This window comes from Notolepis coatsorum, assembly GCF_963971535.1.
Source record: "Notolepis coatsorum genome assembly, chromosome: 7".
Taxonomy (NCBI): Eukaryota; Metazoa; Chordata; class Actinopteri; order Aulopiformes; family Paralepididae; genus Notolepis; species Notolepis coatsorum.
Window position 1 is genome coordinate 34,957,258 of NC_140171.1, and position 17,467 is coordinate 34,974,724.

The 17,467-nt window shown below is 44.4% G+C and overlaps 1 protein-coding gene across 1 annotated transcript in view; it reads right to left on the reverse strand.

The window, feature by feature from the left end:
* Positions 1-58: 58 nt before the first annotated feature.
* Positions 59-17,467, reverse strand: part of LOC311231619 (zinc finger matrin-type protein 4-like) — a gene marked incomplete at both ends in the record, with an annotated part of 36,050 nt that continues 18,641 nt past the window's right edge. Inside the window, 3 exons of the mRNA XM_084318247.1 lie at positions 59-159; positions 4,796-5,029; positions 12,453-12,609. Of these exons, the coding sequence (XP_084174373.1) occupies positions 59-159; positions 4,796-5,029; positions 12,453-12,609 (492 nt within the window). The remainder of the gene's footprint in view (positions 160-4,795; positions 5,030-12,452; positions 12,610-17,467) is intronic.

Consider the following 17,467-nt stretch of genomic DNA (forward strand, 5'->3'; position numbering starts at 1 on the left):
CACACTGTGTACATATAAACACACATGCACTAACACAGAAGCAGAGAAACGGGAAGGCTCACTTGTTCTGGTGCTTGGCGCCCTGGAGGTGTGCGTAGTACTGTTCTATTGAGTTGAGAGTCATGGTACACACTCTGCATGTGTAGCTGCTCCGCAGTCCTGCATAGTACAGAGACAAATACACAGTACCTGATGACTACCCTATTGACTCAGTCTGCATGTACAAGTACACACAGTACAGTATACCTGATGACTACCCTATTGACTCAGTCTGCATGTACAAGTACACACAGTATAGTACCTGATGACTACCCTATTGACTCAGTCTGCATGTACAAGTACACACAGTACAGTACTTGATGACTACCCTATTGACTCAGTCTGCATGTACAAATACACACAGTACAGTACCTGATGACTACCCTATTGACTCAGTCTGCATGTACAAATACACACATACAGTACATGATGACTACCCTATTGACTCAGTCTGCATGTACAAGTACACACAGTACAGTACCTGATGACTACCCTATTGACTCAGTCTGCATGTACAAGTACACACAGTACAGTACATGATGACTACCCTATTGACTCAATCTGCAGCTGCTCTCAGTCCTAGATATAGACAAATAAATACAGTACAGTACCTGATAACTGTCCTATTTACTGCATGCACATCTGCATACTGTGTACAAATGGGTTTACATATCGATTGTGTGTTAGCTAAGGCTGTCAAAGTTAATGCGTCATTAACGCACAATTCTGTTAATGCCACTATTTTTTTAATGCATGATTAACGTTTACATTTTTTTAAATTATTTATTATTATTTTGACTAGACTTCACTCAGGTGTATTATTGATACTCTCATTGATACTATGTTTGTTTCTGACTCAAAGTGTGTGTATGTGTGTGTGTGTGTGTGTGTGTGTGTGTGTGTGTGTGTGTGTGTGTGTGTGTGTGTGTGTGTGTGTGTGTGTGTGTGTGTGTGTGTGTGTGTGTGTGTGTGTGTGTGTGTGTGTGTGTGTGTGTGTGTGTGTGTGTGTGTGTGTGTGTGTGTGTGTGTGTGTGTGTGTGTGTGTGTGTGTGTGTGTGTGTGTGTGTGTGTGTGTGTGTGTGTGTGTGTGTGTGTGTGTGTGTGTGTGTGTGTGTGTGTGTGTGTGTGTGTGTGTGTGTGTGTGTGTGTGCGTGCGTGCGTGCGAGAGAGAGAGAGAGAGAGAGAGAGAGAGAGAGAGAGAGAGGGGTGAGAGAGATGAGGAAGGGGCACGAGAGATGGGAGAGTGTGTGTGTGTGTGTGTGTGAGAGAGGGGGGGGGGGGGGGTGAGTTCTCAGCCCTTGTCTGTGAATGTAACAAGTTCCTAACGTTTTCTTTCCCCTATTATTTCATGCACACTTTATTCATTGTTTCAAATTATTATTTTCTTTTAAGTTATTTTGTGCATCACTCTGTTTTGAATTTGATGCAAATGTGCAATGCATGAGGGTCATCCTTTTGTGTTAAATGGCTGCATAAAGGCAGCATTTGTTGACTCTCATGTTGATAAGAGTATTAAAACTTGAAAAAGATCTGTTTAAGGTAGATACAAAAAAAAACTATACTTTTTTTTTTTTTTACCTTATTTTACCATGTAGTCACTGTCACTAAACTTAACAATGGATAATCATGCGATTACAAGTTTTTCTCAATTGCTTTGGTGCATTTCTCTGATCAGAATTAAAGTTCTCATAACTGTTAGTTCAACCTCCACAACATTTTGTAATTTGTGCACATCATAGTAGCAGTTTCTCATTCCTCCGAACAAATTGCAAATGCTTTTGGACATGCATCAATTGCTTTCATACAATTCTCTGCTGTTTTATAACATTATCATTTGCTTAGGTCATGTCAGTCAAAATGAACTATACTTATGACTGCTGAATAGTCATTCCCTATAAAACTAATAGTCCTCATTTCATTGCTTGAGTCATTACATACAAATATGTTGAACTAGTTGTCAAAATCTGTCAAGCAAATTTTATACATTTCTTTATAATTTTTCCCCTGAATGGAGCTGGATGCCAGGGAATCGCTGCACACATTCATATATGTTGATGAGGCGGGTTTCAATCTGGCAAAAGGTAGAAGGCGTGGAAGGAATCGCATTGGACAGAGAGCAACCACTGATGTCCCAGGCCAACGAGGAGGGAATATTACAATGTGTGCAGCCATCTCAGAAAACGGCGTCCTCACCCATATGCCCCGCATTGGTGCATACAACACACAACATCTGCTGACTTTTTTAGACACTCTTTACAGGGACATAATCCCTGAGAATGAGAGGGGTCTAAATGGCGACCATCTGACCAAGTACGTTGTTGTATGGGATAATGTGTGTTTTCACCACGCAATTCTGGTCACACAGTGGTTTGCAGCACATGAAAGGATGCTGGTGGAATATCTCCCTCCCTACTCCCCATTCCTGAATCCAATAGCCAGACACACAGGAACGTCTGGATGTGAATGAATGATTTACAGTACTGTGTATGTTGTATGTTCTAATTCAGTTCCAATATGTACTGCAATATTGTTTACAGTTGTACACAGCTCTACCCAAAGGCCAAAGGGTGTTTCTTATGTTTGTTGTGAATTAGTTTGTATTTTTCTTTTGCACAATGCTGTGAACAAATTAAAATTGCAAAGAGCATATGCAGTAAAAATGTGAAACATACGTGTCTTGTACTCATTTACCTCACTAAATACAGCAATGTGTAACTGTAGATTTCAAATGGCTGTGCAAATAGTGTATAGTGCTGTCTTGAGCATTTTCAGAAAGTGTCACCAAGATCTGACTTTTTTTGCATTGGAAAACACTTACAGAGTGAACTGTCATAACGAAAACATGGCAAAGCCATTTGACTATCTTGTTCATAAACAATGGTGTCAGGACTTTTCATTTTGATGACAGTGACACTTTCATTGACATGAATACTTGCTTTTGAGGAATGAATTATCCATTTTGAGCAAGTGACACGCTTCTGCAGGTTATCACCTAGGTTTTGCAGTTTGCACTAATTGTTTTGAGAAATGCACTAACAGTTATGAGAACTTTAATTCTGATCAGAGAAATGCACCAAAGCAATTGAGAAAAACTGTAATCAGATTAAATATTGTAATCGATTGACAACACTAGTGTTAGAACAACAACAAGAACACAAATGCCATAGATGTGAAACAAAACTCCTAGTGTAAGAGCCATTCCAGTAGAAGAAAGCAATATTTTGTTTTGATATTAGTTATTATTGTGTATTAGTGATTTTCTTCTTATGTACCTTTGGTTATATTATACTCATGTGAGTGAGTGAGTGAGTGAGTGAGTGAGTGAGTGAGTGAGTGAGTGAGTGAGTGAGTGACTGACTGACTGACTGACTGACTGACTGACTGACTGACTGACTGACTGACTGACTGACTGACTGACTGACTGACTTTGCCAGTCTATGAGGTGATTTGCATAAGTTATTTTACAAGATACTGTAGATACAATCCAATCTTTCCCTTATGATTCAGCAATTGTGGGCCAACACTGCAAGGAAGTGTAATATAAGTGTAATATAGCTGCATTTTCTCTAAACCACAAAACGATGGGACCAGTGGATTTGCACTGTTGTCATAAAAAAGTAATATCTCTCCTCTCTCTGTGTTCTCCAGCCTCTCCTCTCTCTGTGTTCTCCAGTCTCTCCTCTCTCTGTGTTCTCCAGCCTCTCCTCTCTCTGTGTTCTCCAGCCTCTCCTCTCTCTGTGTTCTCCAGTCTCTCCTCTCTCTGTGTTCTCCAGCCTCTCCTCTCTCTGTGTTCTCCAGCCTCTCCTCTCTCTGTGTTCTCCAGCCTCTCCTCTCTCTGTGTTCTCCAGTCTCTCCTCTCTCTGTGTTCTCCAGCCTCTCCTCTCTCTGTGTTCTCCAGCCTCTCCTCTCTCTGTGTTCTCCAGTCTCTCCTCTCTCTGTGTTCTCCAGCCTCTCCTCTCTCTGTGTTCTCCAGCCTCTCCTCTCTCGGTGTTCTCCAGCCTCTTCTCTCTCTGTGTTCTCCAGTCTCTCCTCTGTGTTCTCCAGCCTCTCCTCTACCTGTGTTCTCCAGCCTCTCCTCTCTCTGTGTTCTCCAGTCTCTCATCTCTCTGTGTTCTCCAGCCTCTCCTCTCTCTGTGTTCTCCAGTCTCTCCTCTCTCTGTGTTCTCCAGTCTCTCCTCTCTCTGTGTTCTCCAGTCTCTCCTCTACCTGTGTTCTCCAGTCTCTCCTCTACCTGTGTTCTCCAGTCTCTCCTCTCTCTGTGTTCTCCAGCCTCTCCTCTCTCTGTGTTCTCCAGTCTCTCCTCTCTCTGTGTGTTCCAGTCTCTCCTCTCACTGTGTTCTCCAGTCTCTCCTCTCTCTGTGTTCTCCAGCCTCTCCTCTCTCTGTGTTCTCCAGTCTCTCCTCTCTCTGTGTTCTCCAGTCTCTCCTCTCTCTGTGTTCTCCAGTCTCTCCTCTACCTGTGTTCTCCAGTCTCTCCTCTCTCTGTGTTCTCCAGCCTCTCCTCTCTCTGTGTTCTCCAGCCTCTCCTCTCTCTGTGTTCTCCAGCCTCTCCTCTCTCTGTGTTCTCCAGCCTCTCCCCTCTCTGTGTTCTCCAGTCTCTCCTCTCTCTGTGTTCTCCAGTCTCTCCTGTCACTGTGTTCTCCAGTCTCTCCTCTACCTGTGTTCTCCAGCCTCTCCTCTCTCTGTGTTCTCCAGTCTCTCCTCTACCTGTGTTCTCTAGCCTCTCATCTCTCTGTCTTCTCCAGCCTCTCCTCTACCTGTGTTGGGGCAGTCTTCCAGGCTGTCAGCCAGCTGCTCCAGAAGTCGTGCCCTGGCCGCGTTTCTGCGGTGCTTCTTGCCTTCGTAGTGTTGCTGGGCCATGGCTGGGTTGTTGAACCACGCCCCGCACATGCAACATGACTTACAAAACCCATTGGCCAGAGTCCAGGAAGAAGATGAAGCAGGGGGCGGTGACATCACAGGGGGGAATTTGGGTTGACAGGACGATGAGTCTAACAAACGGATAATGAGAAGTCAGGAGAAATATACCACGTACAGCTCTGGTTCCTTTTCTTTCTCCGCCTATGGTGAAAATGAATGGTGTTTCCCTTTCCTGTTTACCAGTCATTTTGTCCTTTAAACTACATTTGACTGAGAGGCAAAGTGACATTTACAGGAGGATTATGCGTTTTGCTAACTAGCCTTATTTTAAGAGCCACATTGCTAAAACTAAATGGCCGGATGTTGCAATTACGTTACGCTCCGCTACGAGAATGCACTGGCGCTGGTGACGTCGGGTGACCAGAGCTGCAATGCTAAGCTACCTTTGGCTAGCAATCTTTTTATTATTATTAGGGCTGGGACTTTATCGCGTTCATTTCGATTAATTAACTACATAAACATTTTTACTTTATTAAATTTGTTAAAGTTATGTGATGTATACGATTGCATGTAACTGTCTAACTGTTTCCACAAGAGGGCGCTATAGGCGGAGCTATTAATGCTGGCGCCAGGTAAGAGGTATAAAAGGAGATGTTAACTCCCCCTCTGTCTCTTCCCATCTACCTCTCACTGAGAGAAGGTCTCATATACTGTTGGGTGCAATGTGATAATAAACCACGCCGATTAATGGCTAAGTGAGAAGACCTTGTCGTCATGACCAACTTATTGTCGCCCCATAAGTGACTCTGTCAACAGGTTATGGGACCAGATCACGCAGGGGCGAAATAATAAGGGCAAGTTTAGCTGAAGTATAGGCTAGGTTAGCACCGGGAGCACCGCGTGGCTAAAGTCTAGGCCAACAGGAGCTAAAGCTACGCCTACCATCAAAAAGAGGATGGCGACCAAAGGAAGAGCAAATGGCCCTCGTTCAACGGAAGAGCAGAGGACTATGAGCTCTGGGAAGAGCGCATGTTGTGCTGCATGCACGGTGTGGGACTGAAGACAACGATCTTGACGGCCCCTACGGGAGAAGTAACGGCGGCCGCACGAGCCCTGGACAACAAGCATAATGCCGACGCATACTGTGAGTTAGCACCACTGCTAGACGACACAAGCTTGGGGCTGATATTCCGCGACACAAAGGACAAAGGCCGAGAAAGCCTGAAAGTGTTGAGAGAACATTATATCGGACAGTGAAGACCCCGAATCGTATCCCTCTACATAACACTAACAGCGCTGAAGAAGGGGCACACCGAGACTGTGACCGAATACGTCATCAGAGCTGAGCAGATCATTATGGCGCTTAAGAGTGCAGGAGAAGCACCAAACGATGGATTAATGATGGCGATGGTTATGAGAGGACTACCGGAGCTGTACAAACCGTTCACACTACTGGTAACACACTGTTCAGCGGACATGTCGCTGGGAGAGTTCAAGGCCAAGTTGCGAAATTTTTGGGCCTCAGAAGATACCCACCCAGCCGCCGCGGAGGCGGCAGAGAGGGTGCTGAAGGCCCGGGTGACGCAGAGAGAGAAGACCAGGCCCATGACGGAGATGGCGTGTTTGCGATGCGGAGAAAAAGGGCATCGGAAGGATAACTGCACAAAGACGTTTGATGTAGCTTCTACAAATCCACAAGGCACACAGACGAAGTGTGCAGAAAGAAACGCGACCAGAGCGCACGGTACGCGCATGGACAAGATGGCGGCTGTGGACAAGATGGCAACGACGGTGGACGTGAGACGAGTTGAGACGATGCCCGGAGAGTAGCGGGACAAGAGGACTTCATCTTCGGGGTGCAGACAGCGTACGTCACCCAGCCAACGCAGCTGCAGCAGGCCCAAAGGAAGGGACTGATCGTGGACACAGGTGCGTCGTCCCACGTCATCAACGACAGGAATCGATTCAAGAACTTTGACAACACCTTCGAGCCGGAGAGACACAGCATGGAGCTGGCAGACGGGAAGTGCACCTACGGGTTGGCGCAAGGGAGAGGAGACGCACAGGTATGCCTCATAGACAGTGAGGGGCGCCGGTGTACAGTGACGTTAAAGAACGCTCTCTACATACCCTCGTTCCCACAAGAACTATTCTCTGTAAAATCTGCTACTGCGAACGGTGCCAAAGTGTTCTTCAATGAAGGTAGAAATGTTCTTGTAGAGCCTGACGGTACGCGATTTAACATAGAGGTGTACAAGAGAATATATTATCTACAAACAGTGTGTAATGACAACGACAAGTGTAATAATAATGATATGTGTAATGTGACTGTCAGTCACGATATTCAGACATGGCATGAGATCATGGGTCATTGTAATTATGAGGATTTACTGAAACTGCAAGCAGTGACAGAAGGCATGCACATTGAAGGTGAAAAGCGTAGACCTGACAAAGAATGTGTAGTGTGCATAAAGGGGAAGTTCACTCAATCGAGAAACAGAAATCCCACAGAAAAAGTAAAGGTACCACTTGCGCTAGTTAACACAGATCTAGCCGGTCCAGTAAGCAACGAGTCCATAGGAGGCTTTAGATATGTACAGTCTTTTACAGATGTGTGTACAGGGGCAGTGTTTGTTTACTTTCTCAAAGCAAAGAATGACACACTCCAGGCCACGGAGAAATTCCTGGCAGACGTAGCCCCTTATGGCAACATAAGATGCTTGAGGTCCGACAACGGAACCGAGTTCACAAATAGAGAGTTCCAATCACTGTTGAGAAGGAACAAGATAAGACACGAGACGTCATGTCCGTACTCCCCACACCAGAACGGAGTGGCAGAGAGGGAAGGACGTACTCTTTTCGAAATGGCTAGGTGTACGCTAATAGCTGGTAACTTACCTAAGAGCCTATGGCATTATGTGGTACAAGAAGCTGCCTACACCAGAAACAGGAGTTTTAATAAGCACACAGGCACCACCCCGTATACAGCACTGACAGGAAAGAAATGTAATCTAGCTAGAATGCACAAATTTGGATCAGTGTGTTATGCTTACCAGCAGGACAGAGGGAAGCTCGAGTCCAGATGTGAAAAAGGACTCTTTGTAGGGCACGACAAAGGAAGCCCCGCTTTCCTAGTCTATTATCCCGGTAAAGGGAAAGTGCAAAAACACAGGCTAGTCAAATTTGTCACAAAGACAACATGTGAGAACGAGACACAGACAGAGGAGCCAGAGCTGGACTCCAGAATAAGGTGTGAAGAAACAGAGACACCTCAGCCTAGTGTACTTAGCACGGTCGTGCAGACAGACAGTCAGCAACCCCCAGAGGACGATGACGAGGAGCACCCGAGGGTGACGTCACGTGCCCCATGCAGTGGGAGGTATCCCTCACGGGAACACAAACCCCCAAAGTATCTGAAAGACTATGCCCGGAGAGAAAGTGACGAGGATGACAGTACACTTACCAGCATTGATTACTGCTACAGAGTAGTGAGTGGAGTACCTCAGACCTTTAAAGAGGCCATAGTGTCCCCTGAATCAAGTAAATGGGAGAGAGCAATGGATGAGGAGATGAGGTCCCTAGAGGACAGCCACACATTTACTCTAACCAAGTTACCAGAGGGCAGACAGACAGTGGGAGGAAAATGGGTGTACTCAATCAAGGAGGGTATTGAAGGCCACGACAAGTACAAAGCCAGGTTCGTAGCTAAATGTTTAAATACAGAAGGAGGGTACTCCATGTTTAAATACAGAAGGAGGGTAGCTACATGTTTAAATACAGAAGGAGGGTACTCCATGTTTAAATACAGAAGGAGTGGACTCCATGTTTAAATACAGAAGGAGTGGATTCCATGTTTAAATACAGGAGTGGATTCTATGTTTAAATACAGAAGTGGATGATTTAATCATCGCAGCGGACAACACTAGAAACCTAGGCAGGTTAAAGCATTTTCTAGGCATGGACTTCGAACAGTCTGCCAGTTGTGTAAAAATATCCCAGAAGAGATATGTGGAGAAGATCCTGAAACGTTTTGACATGCAAGAATGTAGAACAAGGGAAACACCATGTGATCAAAAACTAAACTACCAAGAGGATGCTCAGAAATTGACAGATGTAAAAATGTACAGAGAAGCTGTAGGTAGCCTAATTTATTTGACAACATGTACTCGCCCTGACCTATGTTTTGTAGTGAGTAAATTGTCACAGCATTTTGCTGACCCCACAGAGGAGCACTGGATTACAGCAAAACATGTTTTTCGTTATCTCAAAGGTACAGCAGATAAACAGCTTTGTTTCAGAAAGAGCAGCAAGGGCTTAGGGCTTAAAGCCTACAGTGATGCAGACTGGGCGGCAGACACCACAGACAGAAGAAGTACCACAGGGTATTGTGTGAGTTTGAACACAAACAGCTCACTGGTTTCGTGGAAAACAAAGAAGCAGCCCACAGTGGCACTATCAACTTGTGAAGCCGAATACATGGCTCTAGCTATGACAATACAGGAATGTATTTATCTAGAACAACTGCTCGAAGGAATGGATACCTATGTATATAAGAAAACTGTTGTTTATGAAGACAACCAGGGAACCATTGCGATTGCTAGAAACCCTGTGTGCCGACAGAGGTGTAAACATGTGGATATAAAATATCATTTCATCAGATATGTCATCAGGGAGGAAAGGATGACACTGATTTATTGTCCGACAGACGACATGGTAGCAGACGCTATGACAAATCCTGTTTCCAAACTGAAATTGAGAAGATTTGCAGAGGTCATGTTTGGAGTGTAAATATTGACTGTTATGTAGTATTGACTGCCATATCCTTTTTGATGCTCTGAACTGTATTACTTTCTTTGAAGATTGTTTTTGAAAAGTTGTACAGTATACAAGACAGCCGTAAGTGGGAGTGTTAAAGTTATGTGATGTATACGATTGCATGTAACTGTTTCCACAAGAGGGCGCTATAGGCGGAGCTATTAATGCTGGCGCCAGGTAAGAGGTATAAAAGGAGATGTTAACTCCCCCTCTTGTGTCTTCCCATCTACAGTACCTCTCACTGAGAGAAGGTCTCATGTACTGTTGGGTGCAATGTGATAATAAACCACGCCGATTAATGGCTAAGTGAGAAGACCTTGTCGTCATGACCAACTTATTGTCGCCCCATAAGTGACTCTGTCAACAAAATTAATTCCACTTTGTTCTCTCGTCTGTCGGCTCCGGGGCTGCGTTTTCGCCGATACATTGTTAGAAAGTTGAATTTGCCGCCTATCAATCGTCACCCCCCTCAACCTATTGCGTGATTCCATTCTTGAGTTACAAGACAAAACATCCGGCGAGCGTCATTTGACAAGCCGTTTGGACAAGTGACCACATCCGGTTGTGAACGGTCCTGAATTGACCAGTGACCAGTCACCGCTGATGGCGAAAATGTTGACCACATTTTCCAAGAGGAATCCCAGACGGGTGCTCAGAGTGGGGGAAGGTGACACAAGAAGACGAAGAAGTCCTTTGTTTTGACTCGAGAGGCTAAATTAATGGCAGTGGACGGCCATTTTGGATAATCACGCTGAATTATTGCCTTTGTTAAACACACATTTTTCGTGCAATTTTTCTAAACTTTGGACCTGTATGACTATAAGACTTCAGGCTATGGGACAGTTATGTTTTGAAGCTCCTACCTCTCAACTGGAACTTAAAAACATCCATCTGGCAACCACTAAACAGAAATGTGAGTACACAAAACTTTTACTTCAGTGTGTTCAAACCTCTGTTACTCTATTTCATTAGCACTCAAAGTGATTTTTCTTTATTGTGTAAGAAACTTCGGAATGTTACCTTTCAAAAGAGAAAAGGTCCTTTGCGCTATATATATATTGTGACAAGCCTTGTGGTGTTCAGGCTTGACACGGACCAAAACAAACAATTCCAATGTCCACACAAGCACAATTTCAATAAACAAGAATATTCATTGATCAACAGTACAGGTCCGATGGGCAAGAGAGTAGTCAAATTACAGTCCAGGGTCAAAACACGTTCCAGGCTCTCTTACAAAAAGGGGATGTTCAATACTCAGGGTTTGTCGTCCGGTCCAGGGTCAGTTTCACAAGCGGGTATCTCAGCCAGTCCAGGGTCCAGTAACACGAACACCTTTTTGCTCTAACCTCTCCTTCAAACTACCTCTCACCTCACAAACTCAGTATCTCACACTCTCTCCACGTAGCGGCACGTGGTGTAGTGGTTAACACTGTCGCCTCACAGCAAGAAGGTCCAGGGTTCGATTCCCGCTCGGGGACCAGGTTTCCATGATGCCAGGTACCCAGGTGGGGTATCTCCCAGGGCTTTCTGTGTGGAGTTTGCATGTTCTCCCTGTGCTCGCAAGGGTTTCCCCCCCGATAAGATAAACCCAATGGAAAAACATGCGCAACAGATCGCTAACGCTGTGGCGTCCTTGACGAAGACGGACAGGAGCACTTGGATTGGTCCCCGGGGCGTGGCTCACATTGACGCCCTATCTGCTCCCGGCTGCCCATGGGGGGAAGGACGACGGGATGGGTTAGGCGCAGAGACTCTATCGCATCGGCGACTGAGGAAAGACAATGCATCTGTGTGTGTGTGTATCCCGGTGTGTGGGTGCCGCTCCAATTGCATGTCCAGTTCGTTGCATGCCGATTAAAGACCCCCTAAAGAGGTCCTGCATTATTATTATTATTATTATTATTATAACTCTGCTCCTTCCTCACCTCCACTCAACTCTTCTCTGTCTCTCCTAGGACTTTATGCTATGTGTGTCTTGTGTGTGTGTGTGTGTGGGGGAGATCACGTGGTGCACAGGTGTATTCCATCAGTCCTAATCAACTCCTCAATTAACCCTCCTCTGCCTGTGACAATAGTATCTCCCTTCCTCCACGTAACCAAGTGACGAGGGATGAATATATTATTCCTAAAATGTATGCACTTTGTTAAAAATTGCATTGATCTGACTGTTGGTCTGTGTAGTAGCTAATAAACAAGATTTTGCTGCTTAAATGTATGTATAATGTATATTCATTGATTCACTCGTATACCAAAATCCATTTGAATTGAAACATTTTGCTTTTCGCATATAATATTGATATGCGTTTAAAATGCGATTAATTTCGATTCATTTACTATAAAGTCTCGAATTAATTCGATTACATTTTTTAAACGAGTCCCACCACTAATTATTATTAGATTATTTTTTGTAATTGCCTTAGCAGATAGAGAAATCAATATTAGAAGACATTGTTCCAGCTAAAAAGCCAGCATGAACCACAGATGAAGCTAGGAGCAATCTATTAATAGCCCATTCATTTTCCTATAGCTACAGGAGATCCTGGAGAGACAAAGGCAGCCGGAAATACAACATACTGTACTTTAGAGGTGTGGGAAGGTGTGTTTGTGTTTGTGTGTGTGCATGTGTGTGCAATGTCACATGTGTGTGTACACTTATGTGTGTCTGTGCATGTGTGTGTGTGTGTGCATGTGTGTGCAATGTCACATGTGTGTGTGTACACGTATGTGTGTGTGTTTTACCTGTAGGAGAAGGCATGGCCAGAGGCCCCAGCACCAGTGTGACTCTCTTGGCGTGTGTCTTGCCCCGGTAGTGAGACTGAGCTACGACGGCTGAGGTGAAGAACATGTTACACAGCGAGCAACATTTATTCTGGTCTACTGCAGTGTCTGCACTGTCCTAGAGAGAGAGAGGGAGAGAGAGAGAGAGAGAGAGAGAGAGAGAGAGAGAGAGAGAGAGAGAGAGAGAGAGAGAGAGAGAGGGAGAGGGAGAGGGAGAGAGAGAGATAGAGAGAGAGAGAGAGAGAGAGAGAGAGAGAGAGAGAGAGAGAGAGAGAGAGAGAGAGAGAATAAATATAATAATAATAATAATAATGCAGGACCTGTTGCAGAGGTCTTTATTCGGCATGCAACGACACTCAATGTTTTTTAGCGGTACACACAGCGGTTAGTTTAGCACACACACCGGAACACACACGCATGCATTGTCTCTTTAGGATCGCCGATGCGATTCGTCTCTGCGATTAACCCATCCCGTCGTCCTTCCCCCCCAAGGGCAGCCTGGAGCAGACAGGCGTCAACGTGAGCCGCGCCAGGGGACCAATCCAAGTGCTCCTGTCTGTCTTCATCAAGGACGCTACAGCATTAGCGATCTGTTGTTGTGCATGTTTTTCCATTGGGTTTATCTTATCGGGGGGGAAACCCTTGCGAGCACGGGGAGAACATGCAAACTCCACACAGAAAGGCCTGGGAGATACCCCAAGAAGGAGAGAAAGAGAGAGAGAGAGAGAGAGAGAGAGAGAGAGAGAGAGAGAGAGAGAGAGAGAGAGAGAGAGAGAGAGAGAGAGAGAGAGAGAGAGAAAGAGAGAGAGAGAGAGCAGACGGAGAGAGAGAGAGAAGGAGAGAGAGAAAGAGAGAGCAGGAGAATGATGGTACATTCATTGAAACTCTAGACACATATTGCCTAATATCTGCAAAAGCTCTATACTATTGCTGAGGGCTTCCACTCTCCTTTAGCCTCCACCATAGAGCAAGACAAAAAGAATTCAGCTAGAACCAGAGAACAACATAGAAATAGAAGCAGAATGTTTAGGGAGGGTAGTTGTGAGATAGAAAAGGGAATGAAAGTAAAAGAAAAGGAGCATTCTTTCATTATATGCTGTTTTGATTAAAACTATAAAGGCTTCTAAATATAAATAATGCTGTCTTTCTCGTTACCAGTCTTGGTTTTGGTTTATCTTGAATATCTCTGCAACACCTGCAAGTTACGAAACACCAGCGGTTCTCTGTAACCAGACAGGTCTCTCCTACATCACTGCCGCTCTACAACCCAGCTGCGGTTTGTCCGGCTGAGCAGTTTCGCCATATCTGATCGTTAAAATGACGTACTCACTTATGTCAGTTAGTGACATACACTTTTGATTATGTTTTAAATTTGATAAACAAATCGTCTCTGTAGTCAAAGGTGCCTTCTTTCAGTTAAGGCTCCTTGCCAAAATAAAGCTCTATCTCTCTCCAAAAGATTTGGAGAGGGTCATGCATACCTTCATTACGTCTAGACTTGACTACTGTAACTCTTTGTATGTGGGCCTAGACCAGCTCTCTCTACGACGCCTACAGCTAGTGCAGAATGCTGCTGCTCGTCTTTTGACCGGCACAAGAAAGCGTGACACTGGTTCTGGCCTCCCTGCACTGGCTCTCTGTCCGTTTCACGATTCATTTTAAGATCCTGATGTTTGTTTTTAAGATTTTAAATGGTCCGGCCCCTCAGGACTTTGTTGAACTCCTCCATGTTCACACGCCAGCTAGAGCACTGAAGTCGTCCAACCAGTTGCTTCTGGATGTTCCAAAATCTAGGCTCAACCTTAAAGGTGACCGAGCCTTGGCTGCCCCCAAGCTAGATCTACCCTAACCCTAGCAATGTTTTTAGTCTTTGTTGAGCCGTACATCCTTGCTTCTATTTTGACTGTGCATTTTATATTGTATTGGTCTGTTGTATTTTATTGTTTGTTTATTGTTGTTTTACTGTTTGCAGTACTATTTCTGTTTGTGTAAATTGTGCACCTTGTGTGTTGTATCTTTATTAGTATTGTATTTACATTACTTTTGTACTTTGTATTGTGCAGTACTTTGGTCAACCTCGGTTGTTTTTAAATGTGCTATATAAATACATCTGACCTTGACCTTGACCTTTATAACCATCATGTCCGCCATCAAAAGTAATTTTTTATTTGGAGCACTGGGAATACAGTAGTTGTAATCATCTTTGGAACAGTGTGAGATAGACAAAATAACTAAATCCTTTACGTTCCGGTTAGAGATGTTCCGATACCATTTTTTCCTTCCCGATCCGATTCCGATACCTAAGCTTTGCGTATTGGCCGATACCGTTACTGATCCAATACCAGTGCATACATCATTTTCTTTTATATTATATAAATAATATATATATATTTTTTTTTACAGCTACAGATACTGTTTTATATATATTGTTTTTTAGTAATAACTAGAAAGTAATGGTATTTATTCAACAACAGGTGATAGATTAGTATTAGTATCATTAATTGACAACTATGCTCAATGAGTTCACCCACGGAACGGTTGTTGGGACATTGGTTCCACACGGACGTTATACGTTGTTGCACTAAATAAAAAAATCAAAGATTTTTAATGCACAATAAATATTCAACATTCTCTTTTGAGACTCCGCTTCAGACTCTTATCCTTTGGCACTAAAAGCTAAACATTGTCACCGGTATGGCTGTCCGCAACATGTCATTAATTGTGTGCGAGAGGTCGATCAGTGACGACGTTAGCGTGAGCTAGGTTAAGACAAGACAATGTAACGTTACTGGTGAAAAAGTGATTTACCTTGGAATACTCCTTTGCCAACTTGCTGTACTTTGCTTGCAGGTCTGCAGCCATTATTGCTGGATTATGAATAGCCCCAACTTTAGCCAAGGTAACGTTAAAGCTAAAACTAGCTTTTCGGTTAGCTCTTCAGCTAATGCTAATAACACCAGCAACGAACACATCAGAGCTCCCCGTCAACATTGCTCTGTCGGGACGATGGCATTTAAGAAAGTATCTGCTGTTAAAATGACAAACAGCATTGACACTTTAATTCACGGTCGATTAAAAACACGTTTGTTTTATAATGCTCACTTTCAGCAGGAGGATACCGCACGTGTTGTTGATAAATTACGTCATATGGGATCGGAGGCTAGACTTTCGGCGTACTCGCCGATACCAGCATTTTAGGCTGTATCAGAGGCATTTCCGATACTGGTATCGGAACAACTCTAGTTCCGGGGCGACAGTTGGCTCAGGAGGTAGAGTGGTCGTCTGGTAATTGAAAGGTTCCCGGTTCAATTCCCGCTCCTCACCGGGCAGCGTGTTGAAGTGTCCTTGAGCAAGACATTTAACCCCTAATTGCTCCCGATGAGCAGGGTGGCACCTTGTAATGGTTGCCGGTGTGTGAATGGGAACAAAATTGTAAAGCGCTTTGGATAAAAGCTCTATAATATAAATGCACCATTTACATTCTCCCTTCCACCCCTCCTTTTCGAGTCTGTTGGAAGGCTACATGACCACTTCCCCATGACCCACAAAAGAATCGGGACACCCTACACACACACACACACACACACACCTACACACACACACACACACACACACACACACACACACACACACACACACACACACACACACACACACACACACACACACACACACACACACACACACACACACACACACACACACACACACACACACACACACACACACACACACACACACACACACACACACACACACACACACACACAACACATTACATGGCCACGAGCAAAACAGAGGGATAGGGCCAAGTGGTGGGGGGGGGGGGGGGCTCTATTGGGATCGGCCCTTAGTGTGAATGTATGTGTGTGAATGAAACCTTTATTGCTCTTCAAGGGAATTTGCTTTGCACAAAGAGAGCAACAAAAAAGCCTAATAGGCACAAATATGAACAATACAGCACAGACAAACAAGACATGAGCAATAATGAATACGAACATCATAAACTGCATGACCCTCAACGGCACCATGGTGCAAGTGCTAAAAAGACCAAATGATTAAAACTTGTTAAGCAGCTGAATGCTGCGTGGAACAGGGACGTAATGCATTGTTTGGTTCTAGTCCTAGGCATGCAGTACCTCCGCCCTGAGGGTAAGACTGCATACTCAGACCATAGTGGGTGCAGTTGATCGGCTATGATACCATTTCTGCCCATTTCCTGGTGTACTGGTCTGACATGTTTGTAATACTGCAGTTATCTTACCTCCTAATTTGACCACCCTATTTAATTTATTCTTACGCGTTACATTCACTCAGTAACATGTGACACACACACACACACACACACACACACACACACACACACACACACACACACACACACACACACACACACACACACACACACACACACACACACACACACACACACACACACACACACACACACACACACACACACACACACACACACACACACACACACACACACACACACACACACACACACACACACACACACACACACACACGCACACAGAAACTGGAAGGCTCACTTGTCCTGGTGCTTAGAGACCTGAGGTGTGCATAGTACTGTCCTATTGGGTTGATGTTTATTTTTAGATGCAAAGCACCTCCAAACCCCTCCACGCTGTGTATCATAGCTGTGTATACATTTCTCACTCACCATTGTGTTTTATATGAAAAGGTAGGAAGACCTTCTTTAACTAAGAGAAGGGACTTGCATTGCATTTTATTGATCTATAAGGCTCTGCTACTGAAACATCCCGGTTATCTCTGCTCTTTGATTGCTTTTGAATACAGCACATATGGTACTAGGTCACAAGATTACTTGGCTTTGGATACACCACATGTAAAAGCTGAGGTTGACAAAACTGGATTTAAATAGCATGCCCCATACAAATGGAGTGGATTACAGAAACCCTGGAAGTTAGAACATTTGATTCTGTTAGAAG